The sequence below is a fragment of the Callorhinus ursinus genome, unplaced genomic scaffold (assembly GCF_003265705.2).
Source record: "Callorhinus ursinus isolate GAN/ISIS: 27379988/994484 unplaced genomic scaffold, GSC_fseal_2.0 scaffold4, whole genome shotgun sequence".
In the NCBI taxonomy this organism is placed as follows: domain Eukaryota; kingdom Metazoa; phylum Chordata; class Mammalia; order Carnivora; family Otariidae; genus Callorhinus; species Callorhinus ursinus.
In genome coordinates, this window is record NW_027397066.1 from 80,753,234 (window position 1) to 80,775,024 (window position 21,791).

General features: G+C 45.2%; 1 protein-coding gene across 10 annotated transcripts in view; it reads right to left on the reverse strand.

Moving 5' to 3' along the window:
* Positions 1-431: 431 nt before the first annotated feature.
* TSPAN5 (tetraspanin 5) overlaps positions 432-21,791 on the reverse strand; it is a 169,045-nt gene continuing 147,685 nt past the window's right edge. For 4 of the 10 annotated variants that reach the window (XM_073892000.1, XM_073892003.1, XM_073892005.1 and 1 more), the window contains 8 exons: positions 13,635-13,781; positions 13,451-13,501; positions 9,473-9,643; positions 7,072-7,197; positions 5,114-5,161; positions 4,901-5,017; positions 4,089-4,213; positions 432-2,672 (listed from right to left, as the gene is read on the reverse strand). In XM_073892000.1, the coding sequence (XP_073748101.1) occupies positions 4,094-4,213; positions 4,901-5,017; positions 5,114-5,161; positions 7,072-7,197; positions 9,473-9,643; positions 13,451-13,501; positions 13,635-13,781 (780 nt within the window). In that variant the 3' untranslated portion in view covers positions 432-2,672; positions 4,089-4,093. Of the gene's footprint in view, positions 2,673-4,088; positions 4,214-4,900; positions 5,018-5,113; positions 5,162-7,071; positions 7,198-9,472; positions 9,644-13,450; positions 13,502-13,634; positions 13,782-16,219; positions 16,564-16,607; positions 16,876-21,791 lie in introns of those variants that run through there. The other 6 variants (XM_073892006.1, XM_073892007.1, XM_073892008.1 and 3 more) reach the window with 5 other exon arrangements.

The following is a 21,791-nucleotide window of genomic DNA, read 5'->3' on the forward strand; positions in this document are numbered from 1 at the left end:
ACCGCGATGGGCAAGGCCAGATCACTCATGTCCTACATGGTCCCCAGGTGATCGCGACCATCAGACAGTGACCTCAGGGACAGATTTCTGATATACCCAGCTCTCTCTCTGCATCCAGCAGGCACAAAGGGACCCTTCCCTCCCAAACCCCCAAAGGTTCCTTTCCCCCTTAGAGAACTGATCAGAGCGATGCTTCTCAAACTGTGCCTCCAAGACACAGCAACAGCATCACCTGGGAACTTGTCCGGAAAGGCACATTCTTGCGCCCCACCCCGACCGACTAAGTTAGAAATTCCGGGGTTGGGGCAAACACAGTAATCGGTTTCAACAAGCCCTCCATTTGATTCCGATGCATGCTAAAGTCTGAGAACCACTGAATTAGAGAATTCTGCAATTCCAAGACAGGTAATGAAGAAAGACATAACTCCAGGTAAGGTAGAACCAGTTTATTAATGACAGCCTTAATTACAACCACTCTCAAGTGTAAAAAATAAAGGGTGATTAATTAAAATTTAGAACTCACTTGGACTTGCTGTTTGGCCTTTCACTGGATGTGCCAAAGGGAGGGAATCTTGCCTGATTCTGAATCAACTGGTCAGATGGAGTTCACTGGAGAATGAGGTAATAAAAAAAAGAGACAAGAGTGCCAACTGCAGGGCTCAAGTCTTCTCCATGTTGGAATGACATTACAGAATGACAACTGCATGGGGGCAGAGATGACACAAAATCATCTTACAGCCGGAATGTGGAACGAACATCTCTAACTATACAGAGACACAAAAACACACATGCAGTCATACATACACCCACACTCTGGAGATAATTTTCAAAGAATATTCGTCCTTTCTCTGAGCAGATTAACACGTTCATCAGCTGCAGTGATGCAACATGGGGCTAAAATAGAAAACCTTGCTAAGTTTCCACAAAGCATGCTCGCTGGCAAGGATGCAGTTTTGTGTTGGCAAGTGGGTCATCACCACAAAATACACCTGTGATTTTCCTAGCATTCCACAGGCTAATTATCTGCTCCCCAGGAGAGGGACATCCTGGTAGAAACCAGCTGGAATCAAATCTGGGGGCAAAATTCATCCCTCCCCACGTTAGTGGGGACAGGCGTGAGTGGCAGCACCTGGAAGTGGTGCCACCTTGGGTCACAGAACAATTGCCCCATCGATGCACTTCCCTCCAAAGTATTTGTGCTTTGTTACCATCCTGCTGGTTAGTCTGCACTATGAGAACAGAAGGAGCTCTGGCCATGCACTTTTGCTTTTTTGTTTTTGTTTTTTTTTTTCTTTTTTTAATAAAAGCAAACTAAAACCAGAATGAGAAAAAACACAAAACAAAACAGAAGTTTTCTGATTGCGTCAACACTGTTTCGGAATTAGATTCAATTCCATTCCAAGAGAAGGGGGCGGAGGGTGCTGCAGACCAGGGCCCGAAGACTGGACGGGGTCAAGGGATTGTTGAGTCCGTGAAAGCATTTGCGACGGCACGGCAGGCCGGTCCCTTCCCAGCCAGGGAGGACACGCCACACCTCTCACGGCAGTGAGCCCAAGAAATAAACGCGGACCAAGTAACGTTTATAAATGCTTGTAGGAAAGATGGCAGGAAAAGGGGCTGGTAGAGTCAGATTCACAGATCATGCAGGGAGAGTATACCAAACAAATTAATATTCGAGCGGAGTAAAAAAACACGTTAAGAGAAACCGTTTTCCTAGCTCTCACTTCTGGGAGACCAAAACAAAAACACACACAAAAAAGCAGGACAAAACCCAGAGTATTCCAGTTTCCAAAGAATCCAACAACTAATTTGGTGGGCTGGGGTGAGGGATATTAATTAATACCTCTTCATTAACCTCATGTTCTCCTTGAATTTCACTGATAGATACAGCTCAGGCCTACATAGAACAACGATCTGTCCTGCTAAAATTCAGCCTCATGAAATGTTCCAATGCCCCTTACTCCATGCACATGGAATACACAACTCCTCCTGAAAAAGACACTCCAGGAGAGACCAGGCGTGCCCACCCACATGACTTGTGAATGCGATCACAACATCTGAACCCAAAGACAAGCTGTTTTCCTCTTGGGGTGATAGTTGTAACAGGTTCCTGAAATGTACAGTGAAGGGATGCCAAAACAAAAACAAAAACAAAAACACAAAAAAACCACAGCCCTCCCAGGTAAGGGGTTGAGTTTTGGAAAAGATGCACTTCTTTAGGCCACAGACCAGAAAGTCCCCTCAAGGTGTGACGAAGAGCAAAAACCGCCTCTCCCAGCCCTCCGATCACTGAAGGAGAGAACAAGACTGTGTGTTCCACAAATTCAAGCACATCTGGGTCCCTCACCCTCCCTTTTTTTTTTCTTTTTTGGTAAGTATCCAACCAACCATAAATTCATGGCTACAGTAGAGATTCACGGCGCAACGACTTTCATACTGGTTATCTTTTTAATTCTGTCAGTGAGCAGCATTTCCCAGTTGTACCCGCCCAAAACCAAGTTCTCGGCAGTTCCATCACGTGGGATTGCAGCGTGGATTCGGCTGGGCACGCTGGAGGGTCAGGAAGGCTGGGTCGGTCCAGTGTCTTACAGCAGTGACGCAGGGCTCTACCAGCTAGCCCTGACAGCTTCAATATCACTAACCAAATTCTGAGCCAGGCAGATCCCAAAAATCTGAGAAAGGAAGGAAAAGAGAGTCAGTGAAACTCAACTTCAGTAGGCTTCTTCCTGGCCAGTGAATCCCCTTTTCCTTATCTCTGATTTTTTAAATTGACAAATAATTCATATACTATAAAATATGTCCTTTTCAAGTCTATACTTTAGTGATTTTTAGTATACGTGCAAGGATGTGCAACTATCACCACTATCTAATTCCAGAACATTTCATAATGCTGAAAAGAAACTCCGTACCCATTAGCAGGCATTCCCATTCCCCCATCCTTGGCAACCACTAATCTACTTTCAATCTCTAGGATTTGCCTATTTTGGACATTTCATATAAATAGAATCATATAATATGTGGGCTTTTGGGTTCACACAGCAAAATGTTTTCAAGGTTCATCCATATAGTAGCAGGTACCAGTAGTTCAATCCTTTTGGTGGCTTGAATAAGATTCCACTAGATGGATAAACCACATTTTGTTTATCCTTCATCAGTTGATGGGCACACTATTTCCACTTTTTGGCTATGATGAATAGTGCTGCTGTGAATGTCCGTGTACAACTTTTTGGTGAACAGATCTGCAATTCCCTTGGGAGTGGAATTGCTGGGTCTTATGTGAACTCCATTTAAGTTTGAGGAAGCGCCAAATTCTTTTCCACAGTGACTACAGTTTTCATTCCCTTTAGCAATGTACAACGGTTCCCATTTCTCCACATTCTTGCCAACATTTGTTATTGTCTTCCTTTTTAATTATATCCATCCTAGTATGTGTGAAGTGTGGTTTCAATTTGAATTTCTCTAACATCCAATGATGAGCATCTTTTCATGAGTTTATTGGCTATTTGTACTTTCTTTGGAGATATATCTGATTCAAATTCTTTGGCCATCTTTAAATTGAGTTTGTCTTTTTATTGTTGAGTCGTTCTTTATACATTCTAGACACCAAACCCCCTATCAGACATAATGATTTGCAAATATTTTCTCTCATTTTGTGGATTGTCTTTTCTCTTTCTTAATAGTATCCTTTTCAGCACAGAAGTTTAAATTTTGATGAAATCCAACTTACCTACTCCCTTTGGTTGCTTGTGTTTTTGGTATCATATGTAAGAAAATGCTGCCTAATCCAAGGCCACAAAGATTTACATGTACACTGTCTTCAAAGAGTTTTTTATAGCTTTAGCTCTTAAATTTAGGTCTTTGATCTAGTCGGAGTTAATTTTTTATATATGGTGTGAGGTAGGGGTCCAAATTCGTTCTTTTGCCTACAGATATACAGTTGGTCCAGTGCCATTTGTGGAAAAGACTATTCTTTCCCTAATGACTGGTCTTAGTTCCCTTGTCAAAAATCAACTGACCTTAGGGGTAGGGCTTATTTCTGACTTTTCAAATCTATTCCACTGATCTGTATGTTCAACCTTATGTACTACCTTGATCACTGCAGCTTTGTAGTAAGTCTGTAATCGGAAAGTGTGAGTTCTCCAACTTTGCTCTTTTTCAAGTTTGTTTTGCTATTCTGGGTCCGTTGCATTTCCACATGAATTTTAGGATGGGCCTTGTCCATTTTTGCAAAAAAAAAAAAAGGCAGTTGTAATTTTGATAGGGATTGCACTGAACCTGTAGATCAATTTGAAGAGTACTGCCACCTTAAGAATATTAAGTCTTCCAATCTATGAATATGGAATGGCTTTCCATATATATAGGTCTTCTTTAATTTCTTTCAACCACTGTGCCCCATTTGTGACCCTCTAAGAAAAGTATTATATCTCCCCAAGATAAAAAGCCCAGCTCTTGGGGCTGCTTAGGAGGAAAAGTGGGTGCTTCCTTCCCTAACACTTTGACAAGGTGGTCCAGAGAGAGAAAGGGACACAGGATGACTGTCTAAAAAAGTCTTAATCTTGCCACTGGGATCTACTTCCAACCATCCCTGTCTCCCCCACCTGTCACAAGGCAGTGATTACTTGGGCCATGGGAACACTGGAATGCCAGTAGCCCATTACTGACCCAATCAATTTCTCCATCTTGAAAAGGAAAAAAAGATTTCCTAAAGTATTTCAGGATAGTAGCATCTAAAATCAGGGCTTTAAATAAAATAGAAACAAAATAGCTTAGGTCTGTTCCCCAGCCCTCCGAGGTGTCTTAAAAACGTGACATTAAGGGGATTCAGCAGAGCTCCTGTCATGGGGAGTGCTCTCCCAGGGCATCATTTCCCTGTGACATCCATCAAGGAGCCTTGTCTTACCTGTAGCAATGCAATGCCGATGAAAATACCAGCCACGATGGTTAAATTGTCCTGCAACCACTTCTCAAACTGGGGCACACAGCCTTTCGTGTAGATTACAATCTGCTGGTCAACTTCCTTCACAAGGGAAGAGGAGAGCACAGCGTCACCATGCAGGTTCAAAAGCTCCTGCAACACCCTTTGTGCTAAGTGACAAGATGAGATTCCACTTACTGGTTTTTGCCTGGCATCATAGCCACACTGAGTGTTGATGACATCTTCCTGGTAGAGAAAGGAAACAGAAAGGTGAAAATCACTCAACAGACAGGAAACCCGCCTCAGACTTAGCAGAAGATTCCTGTTAAGCGTCGTTAATCGAATGCGGACTCGGGCATGCAGATGTCCTACGTACCGGGTTAAATAAACACTCTGATACCTTATCCAAAGTAATTATTATAACAATCCTCAGAAGTAGGTATTAAAATATGCCCTCTTTTCCAGAAGAAGAAAACTGACGCTCAGAATATATAAGGATAGCAAGCGCGTTACTGACCACCTCAGGAGGCTTACAGGGGTTAGAAAACGGAGACATAGTTAAAACCATGGGGAAAGAGCACAATGACTATCTTCATTTACGCTCTTTTGGGGGAACTTCTACTTTTTAATCTATATACTTCTGTATCATTTAAATGGTTTTTCAATGAGAATGCATTACTTTAATAATTAAAAAAAAAATACAATGTCCCAACAACATATCACATGGGCAGATACCCTGATGTCTCACAGGCCCTATCAGAAACATGGGTTCTCCTGTTTTAGGTTTGTTTATTTTCCCCCTCTGCAGGGTATGGGGTGGATTTTATTAGCTCAGCCTTTGTGGAATGCGAAATCTCTACCCAGAGTATCTGTAGTTGAAAGGGGAGGCATAAGGCCTTCTGACACTCTTCATAATTCTTCTGATGGAATGTTAACACAGGGCAGGAGTGGGAGACAGAACAGTTTGTACCTGCTGGCCAGCGCAAGGCCGCCTGGGTAGACACCCAGGTCTCTGTGCTGGGCACCCTCCTGCCTGTCAGCCCTCCTCGGAGGAAAGCAAGACATGAGCCAGTGGGAGAAGTGGGCTTCCTGGCAAAGTCTCAGAGCAGGGGCACCCAGTCCTTTCTGATTCTCAGTCTCTTTCAGACCAGGAGCCCAGAGACCCCTCTGAAGCCCTCAGGGAACTACCTGCTCCACACCGAGACCATGGCCCCTTTTAAAGAGCCCCACATGCTCCACTTTGCACGGGGAAATGGCCACTGAACTCATTAGCACCCACTGGGCTCCGACTGGTTTCAAGAAGGGTGGTCTGGGGTAGGCTGCCTGGACCGATGGCCTGGGAGACCGAAGAATGTAGAATAGACACATGCAGAAGCAGTCTCCCACTTGTTCTAACCCTCACTCCCAGCTTTTACCTTATAACAAGGCACTTAGCATTTTATGTCACCCTACATACCAGTCACATGATGTGACCCAGAACACAACCAAACCCATGGTGAAAGGGTTATGAACATGTTTAACGCTTTTTCTTTTCTTAAATAAAATGCAAACAGCACTTACTATCATCATTCCAACCAAGAGCCCAGGCAGCTGTGGGCTTCCTCCCTAGGAGATTGGCCCTATCTCGCCTCAGACTCTTGTCGTATCCCGAAGATTCCCCCCAGAACCAAGTCAGGAAGCAAAGGGTCACTGCCCTCCCAGGCAATGCCGAGAACTCTCGCCTAAGCCCGTCCCTCTTATGAGGAAGGAATAACAGGCACTTCAGGCAGGCTTCCTTGGTCTAAAGCTCAGCTCCATCACTTGCTAGCAATGTGAACTTGGGAAAGTTACTTAACCTCCATGGGCCTGCGTTTCACCCAAAGAGGGAAGATGGTGGTGATACTGCCAGTAGGAATGTTCCGAACTTTATTGAGCCAACTCACAAGAAGGCTGAGAATAAGAACCAGCGTGTGCTGCCAAATTCATGTCAGCGATGATTACTCCTACTGGGAAGATCTGAGCACTATGCCCTCTTTAGGAGCTACAATTAGGCATAAGCAGGTAAGAAGAGGTTTCAAGGAAAAAAAAAAAAAAATCACTCTGTTCATCCCCCCCACCCCACCCCCCGCCCCCGCCCCAGCCCCGGCCCCGCCAGCAGTCTGCAGGCATTCACTTACTGCAGGGTCTTTAGTGCAGCAGGAGAATGGCACGCCACATCGCTCTCGACTTGCGTTGGAATCTGTGCAATTGAAGTAAATATTTAGGTTCCAATCATCAGCTCCAAAAGCCCCACAGCACTGCCACTAGAGCAAACAGGAGAGAATTAGAACATCTCGACTTGGAGGCGACCAGGCGCCTACACTCACAACCGCCAAACGACCACCACCCAGCTTCTGCCAGCTCTGAGCTTCTCTTCTGTCTCAGAATTTATATCAAACCAAGCTAAACCTAAAGGGGCCCTACAGAAGCTTCAAAGTGACTAAGGCTCAAGATTTGTAAGGATGTGCTAGCATCTGATTTAAGTGACTGATGAGACCCACAGTGTTAGGTCTTGGAAGGGCAGACAGGGCAGGAGTTTGTACAGCAAAGCAAGGTCTGCTTGGCGTGGGTGCATGGAGGAACATTCTAGAAGGGTAAACAAGACACCAAACCACGGTAGTGTCTGAAGGAGGCAACTGGGGTTGTGGGTGAGAGAGCTAGAGGCTTACTTTTTTAAAAATTGTGGTCTCTGCAGCCTTAATGATTTTGTAAAAATCCTTTTTATCGAGGTATAATCGACATACAATAAACTGCACATAAAGGGTACAATCTTATAAGATTTGACATATGTATACACTGTGAAACCATCACCACAACGAAGATAGTGAACATACTCATGACGTGCCAAAGTTTTAAAGGCTTACTTTTCTTTGTATATCTGTTACTACTCTGAACTTTTTTTAAGAACATGCATTTACATTTTCAACTTTAAAAAATTCCATCCTCTCATTAAAATATATATAAAATCAGCTGTTGAAGTCAGTGAGTCTCAGAAGGGCCTGGTTCAAGGACTGGCTGCTCCAGAGGCCCCTTCATCACTCCCCTACCAGCTCTCCTCTCTGAGTTAGGTAAACATCAAGCCCTGACCATTTTCAGGCTTTCAGGACCAAGAGCTACTTCACAACATTACACTCCGTGACAGAAAAACAAAATCACATGAAATAACAGTATTTCCATATAAAGCAGACAGCATTTCAAGAGAACGTGTATACTCATGTTCTTCCAACTCATCTGGTCCTCCAAGGGCTTGGCTTGTGCATCTCGAGGTCTGCCTACAAAGCTTCATCAGATTTGTCATGCAAACTAGTCAGCAAGAATACTTGGCAAGATGTGAGCTTGCATCCATTATGACCTAACAAGACAGTGACGTCTGCTGAGGAGATGAAGCAGGGCTTAATTTCACACCTGAGGTGCAGCTCACTCTGGGCCAGTCACGGATGCTGCTGAATCAAAGCAACACAACTCCGCTCACTTCTGAGTACCTAACGAAGGAGCGTGGTCTCCCACAGGGCAAGTGCCGATGCAGCCGTCTCCTCCTTTATCAAAGCGGACCCCCAGCTCCCTCTGCAAAGCTGTCCAACCAAGAGACAGCCATTGGTCCCCTGGGCTTCTGTTTGCCCTCCAGTCCCGCCACAGACATTTAGGTCACAGACACCACTGTCCAATCTCTCAGGGCATGCAAATAAGGACCTTAACACACAAGGACAGTAACACCTTCAGCCTCATATAAAATCACGTACATCTTATTAGAGTGTCCTAACATTCGCATGAGTTAAACAGTAGCTGCTATTATTTGTACTTTACTAACTGGGGAAACAGGTCAAGGTTCTGTTAGCCCACGGTCACTTAGCTAATTAGAGTTTGGCATAGATCTCTATTTCTGATCCCCTGTTTATACCATTTTCCATTTTGAGTCAAACGGGGCATCTGCGACTTCATTTGCATGACAGGGGACATCACCTAGTGACGTTCGGAAACCTGGGGGCGCGGCGGAGGCGGCTCTGCTGAGCAGATTCTTCACTTGTTAGAAGCCCCACCTGGGCTTAGAAGTTGCTCAACTTCTGGTCGCGTGGAACTGCGTGTGCTATAATATTTGGATAGGCATGTTTTAGGAACTTTGTGGACAAATATTCTATTGCTGACTGTATTGTTAGGAGACGTGAAGGGTGGAGGATGGCCAAAAAGGGGGCAAGGAGCAAGAAAGAATCCACTCTGGACACTACATAACACGTTACACCTACAGCAAAACAAAATTCTGCAGATGTCAATTGGAAACAGCATGTGTGCTTATAATCTTGTTGCTCAAGAGGTTTTCTTTGTCCCTCGGACTTAGTAGAAATTGAGATAAGTGAAAATAGGACATTTCCTATGGAAGTCATAAAGCAGGTTAGAAAATAATGCATACACAACTAAACCAACCAAAAAAAACCCATGTGGCAAAGTCAGAGGGAGGTTCCAGCTGGCGCAGGCAGAAGCCAGGAGTGACGTTCATTCCTCGAGAAGGCTTTTAACTTAAAAATAAACCAAATTTAAACTTACATATTCCTGCGTGAAGTCTATGAGGTTCTGCAAATCAATGTCATCTCTGTACGCTCTGATGTTGTTGTTTATAAAGAAATACAGCTGGTCTTTGATCCAGTCTTTGAAAACAAATGCCAGAACCCCAGCAGTGAGCTCCAGGAAGAAAATAATTCCCAGGAACACAGAAAACTAAGACAAAAGACACAGAGAGAACAGTTAAAGGGGCTATTTTGATCATATATAGTTATAAATGGTCCCTTCTAAAAAAGTTTGTAATTACATTGGGTTGTTACACACGTCCAAAGCAGATAATCTTCAGTTTCTTAAGGTTCATTAACAGAATATTACACTCCAAGAAAGGATTTTTTTTAAAAATCGTTCATAATCACATTTTAAGGGCTCTGGTGGTCCATTTGGTAATTAAACAACAAAGCCTATAAGCAAACATGGATAAAAGGAATTTCTCATTAGACCCACATTAAGGCCTAATGACCTCTGGATTCATGCACCGCCAGACTCTTGAACAACGACCCGCCCCTACCCCTAGTAAGCTCTCCTAATGTTGAAAGAGAAGCTAACCCAGTACTTTAAGATCGACTGTCATTTGTTACTATGGCCTTGATTCCGTATGCAATACATTCCTTTTTTTTTTTTGGATTTAGACACTGCTTTAAATCCCCTTTGCAACTACCTTAGGGGGTAAAATGGCAGATGTGTTCATCTTAGACAAGGCGGTCAAAGAGGAAGTGTGTGTGTGTCGGGGGCGGGGGTGACGAAGACATGAAAATCATTTCCCATCATGAAAACTGGGGTGAAAGTTTTCTTAGGAACACTAGCTGGGCTCACCCTTCTTTGTAAATACCAGTCTCGGAAGATTTTAAATAACATCAACCCGCAGCCAAAGGCAGACTTCTGGCTGACGCGGACAAGAATTTACACGGGAAGGCTGGGGCCACAGGTAACGTGGTGACTGCCCATAAATCTGGAGAAATCTCCCTTTCATCTTGAAGACTCAGAAGAGCCCTTCATCAACGTACCGTTCACGCCCACGGTTCCTTCCACTCCCTCTCACCCCCACACTCTTACTCTTTCCCAACTTTTTTGCTGAGACAGATTATGAGAAATGAGGCTGTAAAGGACCAGGCCAGCTTCTGGTGACATGGACAGAAAGGGAGCCACCGGGGCCACAGGTGTGCAGCAGAGCCCATGGAGGCTACGGGATGCGAGCGGCTGAGGAGGCAGAGGGGGCCGAAGCTGTCTGTTTCTCCGCTCAGCAAGCAGACACCCAGCAGCCAACCAAGAGAAAAATGTGCTGGAGGAGTGGTGCAAAGGACACCGCAGAGTTATTTATTAAAACAAAAAAAAAAGATGTTAATTCCTCCAGCAAACATCTGAAGGACCCCTAACAGATCAGGTCTTGGATTTGGTGGGCTTGGCAGAAGCAAGGATGGGTAAAATACAATCCTGCCTCCAAAGACCCCATGGTCTTCTGTGCTGTGGGGGTGGGGCTTGGGGGAGGGCAGTGGGGTGGAGCCGTTCCACATCAGATCTCCGTATATCTGCCAGGGTTTATCCAGGGCACCAAGTGCCATTCCGGAAGGGTGGGCATGAGGGGAGGGGTGGAAGAAAGAAGTAAGTGCCTGGCAAAGTCTAGGACTCCAAGGTTTGGGCTCTAATTCTAGACCCTCGAGAGCTCAGCCCTTCAGGTTCCAGAGACCTCCTCCTGGTTATCTCTCCTTGGTGAATTCAGTAGAAAGAGGATTTAAACTATCATCAGCGGTACCAATAATTTCAAAGTAAGATTTCCTCAATCTAGAAAAAAAGGACAGGGGAAAAAAAAGATCACTTTTACTCAATGCCTACCCCCCAGGATAAAACAACTCCCCTCCCTTTATTAGGTACAGAAATACAAAAGTTATCATGCTATACGAACGAGAAAAATCATAGCTAGCTCACATGCATGTGCACCCAAAATGCCACCACAGAAGTCACGCGGGATTTTAATTCGATTTTTGTTCTTGCCACCGCAAAGTTTAGGCAAGCTCATTTTCCAGTTACCCTGGTAAAGTTTCTCTTAATGCTATATGATATATAGATCAAAAACTGAGTTCAAATTCAATTCTTATCGAATTATTTGGCAGAAACCTGTGTGCCCTGGGTGACCTCATTTCCCCCATTTCCAAAGGTGCAGAAACTGACTTAGGGTCTCAGTCGACCAGGAGGCTCCATTTCCATTTCACACTATCTTAGCTCTCAGACTTTCCCTCAGCAAATCTCATAGCCTTGCAGCATCAGATCTCGGGGGCTGTTAGAGGCATGTTGACATTCACTTCCTACCTACTTCATAGCTCCTGCTCAAAGAATATTCTGGGCCAGTTTTCATTGTTTGTACTAAACAGAGAGGCCATTTTAAATATTATCTGTGATTTTCAAAAGCCAAGAAACAATACAATTTTCTTCATTTCCAACATGGAACTTTATAAATTAAGGTGCTGATTTAGAGACATGGATCTATTTCTGCCTGTACGACAAACACGATAAATTATATTAAAGGGACTACTCTCATAAACTGAACTATATTCAAGTAAATCACATTAAAGGGGATCCCATATTTGAGGGCATGGAGGCTGAAACCGATAAAACAGTGGCAAGCGGTTAAGTATTATCTGGGGCCCGATGAGGCTATAGAAAAGCTGAGTGAGGGGAGCCCACACATTTAGAAGGATCTCGTGCCAAGAAGACTGGCAGGTTGGCAGGTGAGGATCGGGGGCAAAGCTCTCCTGGGGACTCCACAGGTCTTTGATTAGGTGGGCAATGAAGTAACTGTGTGTGTATGTTTAAAAGGGGGAACTAGGAGGTAAGGCATAAGGCCAATGGAGTGTTGGGAAACCAGCTGCTCCCACCACAGACCAATGTATACAGAACAGAGAGCCAACTGCTCATTCAATTGTACGGAGGAGCAAGGATCCCTCAGTCTCCCTGACCACAGAGTCATGTAAACCTGCAGGTTAAACATAGGACTTTTCAGGTTAGATTCGTCAAAACCTCATCTGCACCAGGGCGGCCCAAATTCGAAGAAACGGGCTATCCTGGGGGCGGTATGGTGAGTCCACACTCTTTAGGGATATTCAAGAAAAATGCCAGAGGATGATGTGGCAGCAATGCGGGGGAAGAGAAGCACGCCCCGCCCCCGCCCCCAGCTATGGAGACTGGTGACATGCTCTAGTTTTAAACGAAGATGTCCCTGGACGATGTTGAGCAGGATTCTAGGAACAGGTGAGAGGACACTAATTCACCGTCTAGAAATCCCACCATCTTTCCTCACCACAGGAAGGTGGATTTTTTTTTTTTCATCCTTTCCCTGTGTTTGGAAAGGGGAGTGGACGCTGCCGCACAGAGAACATGGACACGGATGCCCACCACAATGCCAAGCTCCACACGGACCGGCATATTCAGCTGACCTTTGGCTACACTTTCCAAACCTGTTCCGGATACATACATGGAAACACAGGCCATTCCGTTCTCCTCTGGAAGGACTCTCCAAAGGAAAGGCTTTCACTTCGCATTCTCTCCTTTTATTACTTATCTGCCCCCGATAAAACTCCTCCTCCAGAAATACTCATGCTGACAGTGATCACACCCAACTCCCTGCAAGGGATCTAAAAATTATGCTGATCATACAAAAGGAAAACTCTGGACTGGCAGAGAAGAAGATGTGCCCCTTGCTGTTTCTCCATGTTCACCGAAACCTATTTCTTAACAGATTTCATCTGAACAGGCCACAGCCACTGGGTTGATGTCTGGTTTTTCTAAACCAACTGTATGAACAGCTCCCTACTGACTATGTGCTTAAAAGAAGAGGAAAAAAACACCTCAAAGAAGAAAACTATACATATACCTACTTTAGTCTAAAGGCATTTGAGGGATTGGAATGCAAAATCCTGATATATCCGTACAAAATCTCCACAGATGGCATGGGTTGGGCGTGGTACTTACATTATTGAGGAAGCATGGAGGGGCAGATGGGCGGTGATCTAGAGAGTTCTCCTGAAAGGAAAGCATTAGCTGGGCCATATCTTCACTGCGCCTGTGGCAGAGCCACCTCGCCTATAGATAGGGTGTCCTCCTGCAGGAGGACGGCAGCTTGGCCCTCGGCCGGCAGGCAGAAGGGGATACTCACGAACTTGAGAAGGAATGTGTTTTCCCGTAGTGCTCCAATGCACCCTGCGAATCCCAAAATGAACATCACTCCTCCCACCACGAGGAAGAGCCAAACTGGGTCAAAGCCGCCGAGATCGGTGATGGAAGAGATGTTGGACAGAACTCCCTGGAGACAGAGAAGCAAACACAACAGGGCACCAGGATGCAGGGGCAGTTTTTCAACATGGAAAGATTATTACAATTGTCTTTTCCCCCTCGCAAAGAAAAACTTCAGAGGTAATCGGATTATTAGGTATGACCGATTCTCAAGAAACACTGCAAATCAATCAATCAATTAATTTTAAAAACCACCAGAAAAACCTACTTTCTTTGCAAGGTCTAGATGGGTTCGTATTTTTGGCAAAACCGAATAAAGCAAAGAAATGACCCCAAGAGACTGTCATCAGACCCCATAGGGAGAAGATGTGGACGTTACCTTTGTTTTCTATGTCCCAAATATAAGTGGTCATAGGCAAAAAACTGTGTGCAAGAAAAACACACTTCCCAACACCTAGGAAGAGCGGTCACCTTTCAGTGCCCAGGGCATGCAGGTGTCAGACAAGTGCCTGCTACAAGCCTGTGGCATTTCTTAGGGAATAAGGGCAGAGCTAGATGCTTCAGGCTGACACAGTGGCCAGTCCCAGTCACAAGCCCCGGAAAGTTTTCCAGGGAAAAAACCATGCCTCAGGATCCACCCTCGAGCTTCACAGGAGACCCTATCAGGCTCAGATCCCCAAAGCCCACTTGGGTGGTTTGGCTGATGGCAGTCTCACATTGACTTCTTAGGGGTATTTCCTTACCACGTTTTTTTTTTTTTTTAAAGCTGAGATTTAAATGATTCACAAATCCAAAGTTACTCCCTGGCCTTCCACCCTTTTATTCTCCTGCCAAAGGAACCCAGAGTGCTTTCATTTCTCTATGAACATGCTATTTTTTTTACAAAAATAATTTCTCCCTCAACCGTGATACTATGTCAAATACCACCCAGAGCCTATGTTAGAAATGATGAGATTTTTTTTCTCTACAATTCAAGGTACATACTGCTATTCATTCCTATAGAGACAGACTACTGTTACTTTGAAACTGTAAATGTACAGGAGTCTTGAATACCCAGTATCATCAATATTTTATTTTCTTATATTTGTTTTGAACTCTCAAAATATCCCAGAGTATCATGGTATAGCTTGCTGTGAAGTCTTAAATCATTTTTTTCAAACCACTCCCAATAACCTGAAAGAACAGAAATTATTTATCTGATTTTATACCTTAAGTAAAATGGAACCCAGAGAGGCTTGGTGACTTGCTGGAGGTCACACAGCTATTTATTGACTTTCTGAAACTAGAACAGACTGTCTACCTCAGGGTTCTCTGCCCACCAAATGGAAACCATGTTATTTGCTTCCCAGCACTTCCCAGTCAGCATGGACCAACACCTGAGTTTAGGAGTTTTAAGTTTTAATTCATTTTAAGGTTGTAGGATCATTTGGACAAAAACATCTTTTGTTTGTTGGGTTTTTGTTTCTTTTGCAGGGGGGTGGGGGCACTAACTTAAAAACAATAATAGGATATTAATATATAGAACACATATGAGAAATAAAGAACTCTTAAAATGTACAATTTAAACCTCACAGGAAAGGCCAAAGGTTTTAATAAAGTCACAGATGAAGGGTTGAGAGATGAGAAAAGCAGTTAGGAATGTAGGGTGTATTCACTAACTTCTGAGGTGACGTCACAAACGCAACCACACCCTTTATGAGACTGCTTAGACCAATGGTTTGATCCAGTCTTGTGATTCTTAGATTTCCAAGCTCTGAATTAGGAATACTCTGGGGAGGGATATGGGGGGTGGGGGAGATGACGCTGGAGGGTACACAATAACATTCTTAAAACTTAAAGAGTTAACTTAACTATGAGAGAAGGAGACTCCATTTCCCTGGCACCAAAAAGAGGCAGCAGGGGTGGAAGGGACAGGAAGAGACGTTGGCTGGATCACAAAGAGGCCTTTCTGATAGCAGCAGGGCTCACAGGAGAGCCAAAGCCGTGAGCCTCTGTGGTTGTGCCGTAAGAGGGATTCCCAAATTCGATGGGACATTGGGACTTAATGACCTTTAGGTTCCTTCCAACTTTAAGACCATTCTATGATTTCACCCATTTCTAATGGGCTTTTTGTGACTCACACTTAAGTCTGAGCAAAGATCAGATTGTTCCCAAACACTCTTCCATGAGCTATGGCTGGACACAAAGAGGTCATAGATAAAAGAGACAATTATCTGGGCAACTCTGGCAAAGCAAGTCAGCCAACCAACACACACACCTAGGTCTCAAACACCGAGCTACACCCCAAAAGGCTACAAAAAAAATATGATCTCTGGGGTGCCTGGGTGGCTCAGTTGATTAAGTGTCTGCCTTCAGCTCAGGGCAGGATCCCAGGGTCCTGGGATCGAGTCCCGCATCAGGCTCCCTGCTCAGCGGGGAGCCTGCTTCTTCCTCTGCCTGTCACCCCCCACCCCGCTTGTGCTTTCTTTCTCTGACAAATAAACAGAATCTTAAAAAACAAAAAATGACCTCAATTGTCAGTAGATTCCTGGATCATCTGTCTTCTCTGGGTTTAATTTGGAGGATGAGTATTTGGCTTCACAGACAAACTTATTTTCATACTTTTACTCTGTCCGGCCTACAGGGGCAGCTTTAATTGAGGGGCCTCCAACAGTTTCCATGGAAACAACAATCATTGGCAGGCCTAGCTGGCCTGCAGATTCTACCTTTTAATCCTAAATCCTGGCAAAAGGCAGGGCTAGAGACAGATACTGAGTGCTGGGAGGAAATAATATTCTGCAAAGCACGAAAAAGACTACTGAGAACTTTATTTGTAATGGATTCAGAATGTACCCAGGTCGTTATCAAATCTTCACACCCCAAGTTTTTCCTTTTCTGTGGGATTAGGATTACTTACCTAGATGGACATGAGCAAGAGACTGCACTCCTTCACCTGTGCCATGTTTCCCAAGAGCCCCTGCAAAGCAGTCTTACTGCTTCCGACTACACAGAGCGATTACAGAGGAGCTGAACATAATCCTGGCAGCAGAGATTCCGGATTACAAAAATGACGGGGAGCCGACAGCTCGGCCTCTGTTGTCTTAGAGATGGGGTCTTCTCACTGGACTTTTTAATTTTGTTAAGCTCAATGTGACAAATGAGTAAGAGGTGCTAGAACATGCCTGCTGAAGAATAATAATCATTAAAGCTTGTAGGTGACAAGAAGCCGGAAGAAAAAAAAAAATACAAGCTCTAAGATTACAGTTAAGTCTGCCAAGTCATTTAAAATAGATGTTCCGACCCATGGTAAATCCCCAGGAATGCACAAGAACAACACCAGCAGACACCTAGTCTTCTGGGAACCTGAAGGCACCACCCTCTTCTTTGGGGAAGAGCACTTTCCCCTTCTTGTTAAGGATTCCTGCTCCCCCAAATGCACTCCATGTGCCCCTCAGAGCTGCCAATTCTCACGTGACCCCACTGCCCTTGTGACAGCTGAGAAGTCTGAACCGCCTTCCTCGGACACCAGGATGCAGAACAGGCATCTCCCTCTTGTGCCTGAAGTTATAAAAAGGCCCAAACCTGCAGCCACATGCAGTTATGTTTTTCACCATGTGGAGAAAGTCAACCGGCAGTGAGAACTAGAAAGCTGGACTTAGGAAGAAACAAAGAACAAGGGCAGGGAGGGAAAATCCTGTCGGCCTTATATAATCCCTGACCTGATGTGGAGTTCTGCGAATCACTGCAAAATCCTTAGAATACACTGCCTTTGATTGCACAAGGGGGTTCTATTTGGGTCTGCATTTGCATCTGAGGAATCCTGCACAACCTGACAACAGCTCTGAATAAACTAGGCCTTTAGTGCTGCTCGTGGGCAAATACACAGGTTCATAACACACACACATGACCAACACTGGAAGTTCACACTTTATGCTGGAAAAAAAGTTCTGGGGGTGCAATGGGGAGCAGAAAAGGAGCAGAGGTAGGTGTTGGACTTGATATGGTCCCTATACTCAGCTGGCTGATACTTCCAGTCAACGGAGCAATTAAGCCAGTGTAAACAGTCTTCCTTCTTGTTGACTCGCTATCACCTCAGCATCGTTAATGAAATGAGTTCTGGATGGAACTCTTAGGGGCTTTGTCTCCGTCACTGACAAATCATACACGATTTAAGCTCCAATTCTCCAAGCAAACGTGAATGTTCAGTCCTTGGGCTTAAATATCAACTTTTTAGAACTCAAACTTGTTGGGGGGAAAAAAAAGAAAGAAAGAAAGAAAAAGAAAGAGAAAGAGAGAGAGAGAAAGAGAAAGAGAGAGAGAGAGAGGAAGGAAGGAAGGAAGGAAGGAAGGAAGGAAGGAAGGAAGGAAGGAAGAACGAACAGACAAAATGTCATTTGGCTACTCTCCCCTGTACCCGGAACCGCTGCTTCTGTGGGAAGCACACACACACAGCCTGCTATTTGCAGCCCATGAGTATGTGCTTGTACTTCTACAAGGATCCTGCAGGCAGAGCCCTGGAAACTCAAGCCCGTGAAGGGTACTGGACTTTGTGTATAATGTCAGAAAATATCATGCTATGAAGCGGAGTCTAACTGGAATGAAGATAAATGGATGAGACGCAGGACAATTAGCCACATGTACTTCTTCCTTTCCCCATCTGCTTGGGTTGACGTGAAAATGGGGGGAAGGAGAAAGAGTGAGAATGGGAAAGCCAGAGACCAAGATGGCAGGTCACAAGAAAAATATATTCAAGTACTACAGGCTCAAGAATATAGGGGGATTTCCTACACATATATTCTTTGTTATCAGTAAGATCATATTAATGAAAACTGGCCTGTAAGAGTTCTTCACATTCACACTACGTTCCTGAATCTACGGTCCAATGCCCCTCAATCAGCATCCCCAGGTCTACAGCGGGTGCTGCAGCAGAGGCAGAAACACACTGACCATAATGTAAAGTGCCGCTCCAAAGACAAAAGGAATACCAACCAACCATTAAAAAGTTGAAAAACAACAAATACATTCAGCAAATCAGCCATTCCACAAATTGGCTTTTCGACAGCTAGCTCTTGGCATATCAGTCCACAGCCTTTAAGAGATCATCTTAACAGACACCTCGTCCAGAATCCCAGTTCCATGACCTACTACCTCTGTGATCTTGGGCAAGTCACCAAACCTGCCTAAGTCTCAATTTCCACATCAGTGAAGTGGTCCCCCACGTCATGAGGATGAAGGAAATAATTCAAGTAAATCCAAACACTATGCTAAGTGCTTGGTGCAAAAGCAGAATTCAATGAAAATTTATCACCATTCTCATTATCATCACTATCCTATTGGGCCAAGAAGAAGACATCAGATGCTACTGAAGCAACACAGGAGGGGCATCTAACCCAACTGCACTAAAGAGGAATCCATCTTGCTCTGGTACTTGTTCTGCCTCACCCTTTTAAGGAAAGCCACGACCATATCTGATGACATGCCTAACAGAGGTGGCAGTAATTGACTTGCCAATCAGATCTTCTTTGCTGGGGAATGGAAAGTCACCTAAAGACACTCCAAGTAAAGGCGGAAGAGAGAAGCCCTGAGTAAGCAAAAGCTACGAGTAGGCAGAAGCCACGAGTGGGTAGAAGCTAAGAGTACACAGAAGTGGTGCAGTGGAGAAAAGAGCAGCGAGAAGTGAGTCAACAGTGATGAGCATCAACAGTGATGAGCACACTGAGCAGTCAGCAGCCATGTTGCCAAGATGGTGGCACCCTGAACCAGGGAAAGCAGGCCTCTGCTGCCAAGGAGACAACTGGTGTACCGGTCGTCGAAGATTCACTGCTCCACAGTGACATTCCAGATATACTTGACCACGTCCTCCTTCCTGTGGGATATCATCATCAGTGGTCTGGTGAACACTATTATGTCTTGGTAAGAATGTGAAAAACCAGCCCACCTTCCCTCCAACCTCTTCCTCCTCAGCACCTCATTCATTCAACTAGCTCTGAAATTGAAGCAGATTCTCACCCATGCTTCTGCAATAAATGAGTATGTTCTGAGTATAACTATTTCTTCTTGGAAAAGGCTTCTATGCACGTGCAGAAATGAAAAGGCAAACAAAGCTCCAGAAGGGTTTCAAACCAATAAACCTCAGGAGTGTCTGTGGTTTTTTCCACCACCAGCTCAGAGAGTCCCCTGTGTGCCACCTGGCAAGCTTCAGTTTCTTCTCTCAACCCACACAGAAAAGAAATGCAAAAATAGCATTAATAAGCCCCTAAGGTCTGGGACTCTTCTGCTTTGGCATATATAAGCACATTCCTTCCAATTGCTGGATGAGAAACAAAGAGACAGGCACATGGAATGTGCACCCACAGCCAGGCCAGATGGACCCCTTTGAGATTTATGGGACTGGGTCCTGATAACCACCACCACCCCGCCCCCATAAACCAGATCCTACTGGGGTAGAACTTGCAGCAGCTTTCCTAGAGTAAAAAGGAGAGAAGCATTTCCCTACTTGGGATGACAAGACAGAACACTGTAAAGAAAATGAGCTCCTGAGATTGGGCGGGTGTGTGTGTGTGCGCGTGTGCGTGTGTGTGTGTCTGTGTGCGCGCGTGCGTCCTGGAGAATTAGAGATGCAGCTTTCAACAGGAAGACCTGTCCACAAGAAGACCAAGCTGCAACCACAAGGCCGCAGAGAAACCTGCTCCTTTAACACTCATCAGAGATCTCTTTGCTTTGCAAAGCAAAGCCACTCTGCCAACCCCAAAACAGCCATTTGCCTAAGGAACTGTGGCAGAGTCCAGAGAGAGGACTTGGAAGGTAAAGAACCTGAGCAGTCCAGGGGGGTGTACGGTTGTGGGCGCAGCAGGACTGAGGGCCTGGAGAAGAGACGCAAGGTTAAAGGAAGGCCAGCTGCCTTAAAGGCATGTGGTTTCCTAGTTTTTCTTGTCAAAAAAAGTCATTGGTGAAATTTAAGTAATCCCTTCTTACAGCTTAAAAATGACCATGACCATGGGGCACCTGGGCGGCTATTCGGTTGAGCATCCAACTCTTGATTTCGGCTCAGGTCATGATCTCAAGGTCAAGAGATGGAGCCCAACAGAGTTGTGCACTCAGCAGGGAGTCCACTGGAGACTCTCTCCCCTGTGCCCCTCCGCCCGCTCTCTCACAGGTGCATTTTCTCTCGCACGCACTCTCTCAAAATAACTAAATAAAATCTTTTTGAAAAAATGGCTTTGGGGAGAGGGAGAGGAGGAGAGACAGTCATCTTTCAGGCCTCCATAAAATCCTGCAATCAAGCAGTTGGCGGGGCAGCCAGCTGCGCCAGGTCCCACCCACTGGTGCCACTCACAGGCTAGAAACGCCATCCCGGAGTGAGGGACTGCCTCCCTCATCAGGGAAACAAGCCACAGGCAAAAGTGTCACTTTTCAGAAATCCAGCCTGTTGCCAGGCCACTCCCCAGATGCTTTCACATGCATGTTCTGATGATGGAATACAAACCCAGGAACGGTCCTAAGTATAAAGTTTAAACCCAAATATAGAATAGACGCTCTGATCATGGTGCCCCTCCCCCCGCAAACTGAAGTGGAAAAAAAAAAAGCAAACAGCCTAGTGGCAGGTGATCACTGTATTCTAGGGCCCCAGAGATAGAAGTCATTCAGTTATCCCAGGGATCACCCGAGAGGTGACAGGTACTGTGTGTGTCATGGGTGTTCGGAGTGAAGGCCCTGTGATACCTTCAGGAGCTAGTCTAGTGGGGAGACAGGTGAGTAGGGTGCTGGGCAGCACAGCGGAGGCGCAGAAGGCGATGTCCCCAAGTGCAGAGACAAAGGGACAAGATCTGGCTCATGGACGGGTCTACGCGTGAGTGCCACAAGTGGTGAAAGCAGGCTAACGTCGGCAGGGTGGAGCTGGGTTTGAAGGAGAGGGCATTCTGAGCAGAGGACGGCCCCGGTCATTTGCATACTTAGAAAGCTCGAAACCTGGGCAGCAGGTGGATGTTACGGAAGCAGCTGGTCGGCTCTGGGGTGATCCAGGTGGGCTTAGAAAAGGGACACAAGAGCTACACTACTGAGCACGTGTTCTGCCTGGCACTGGGCTACCTGGATTGATTCA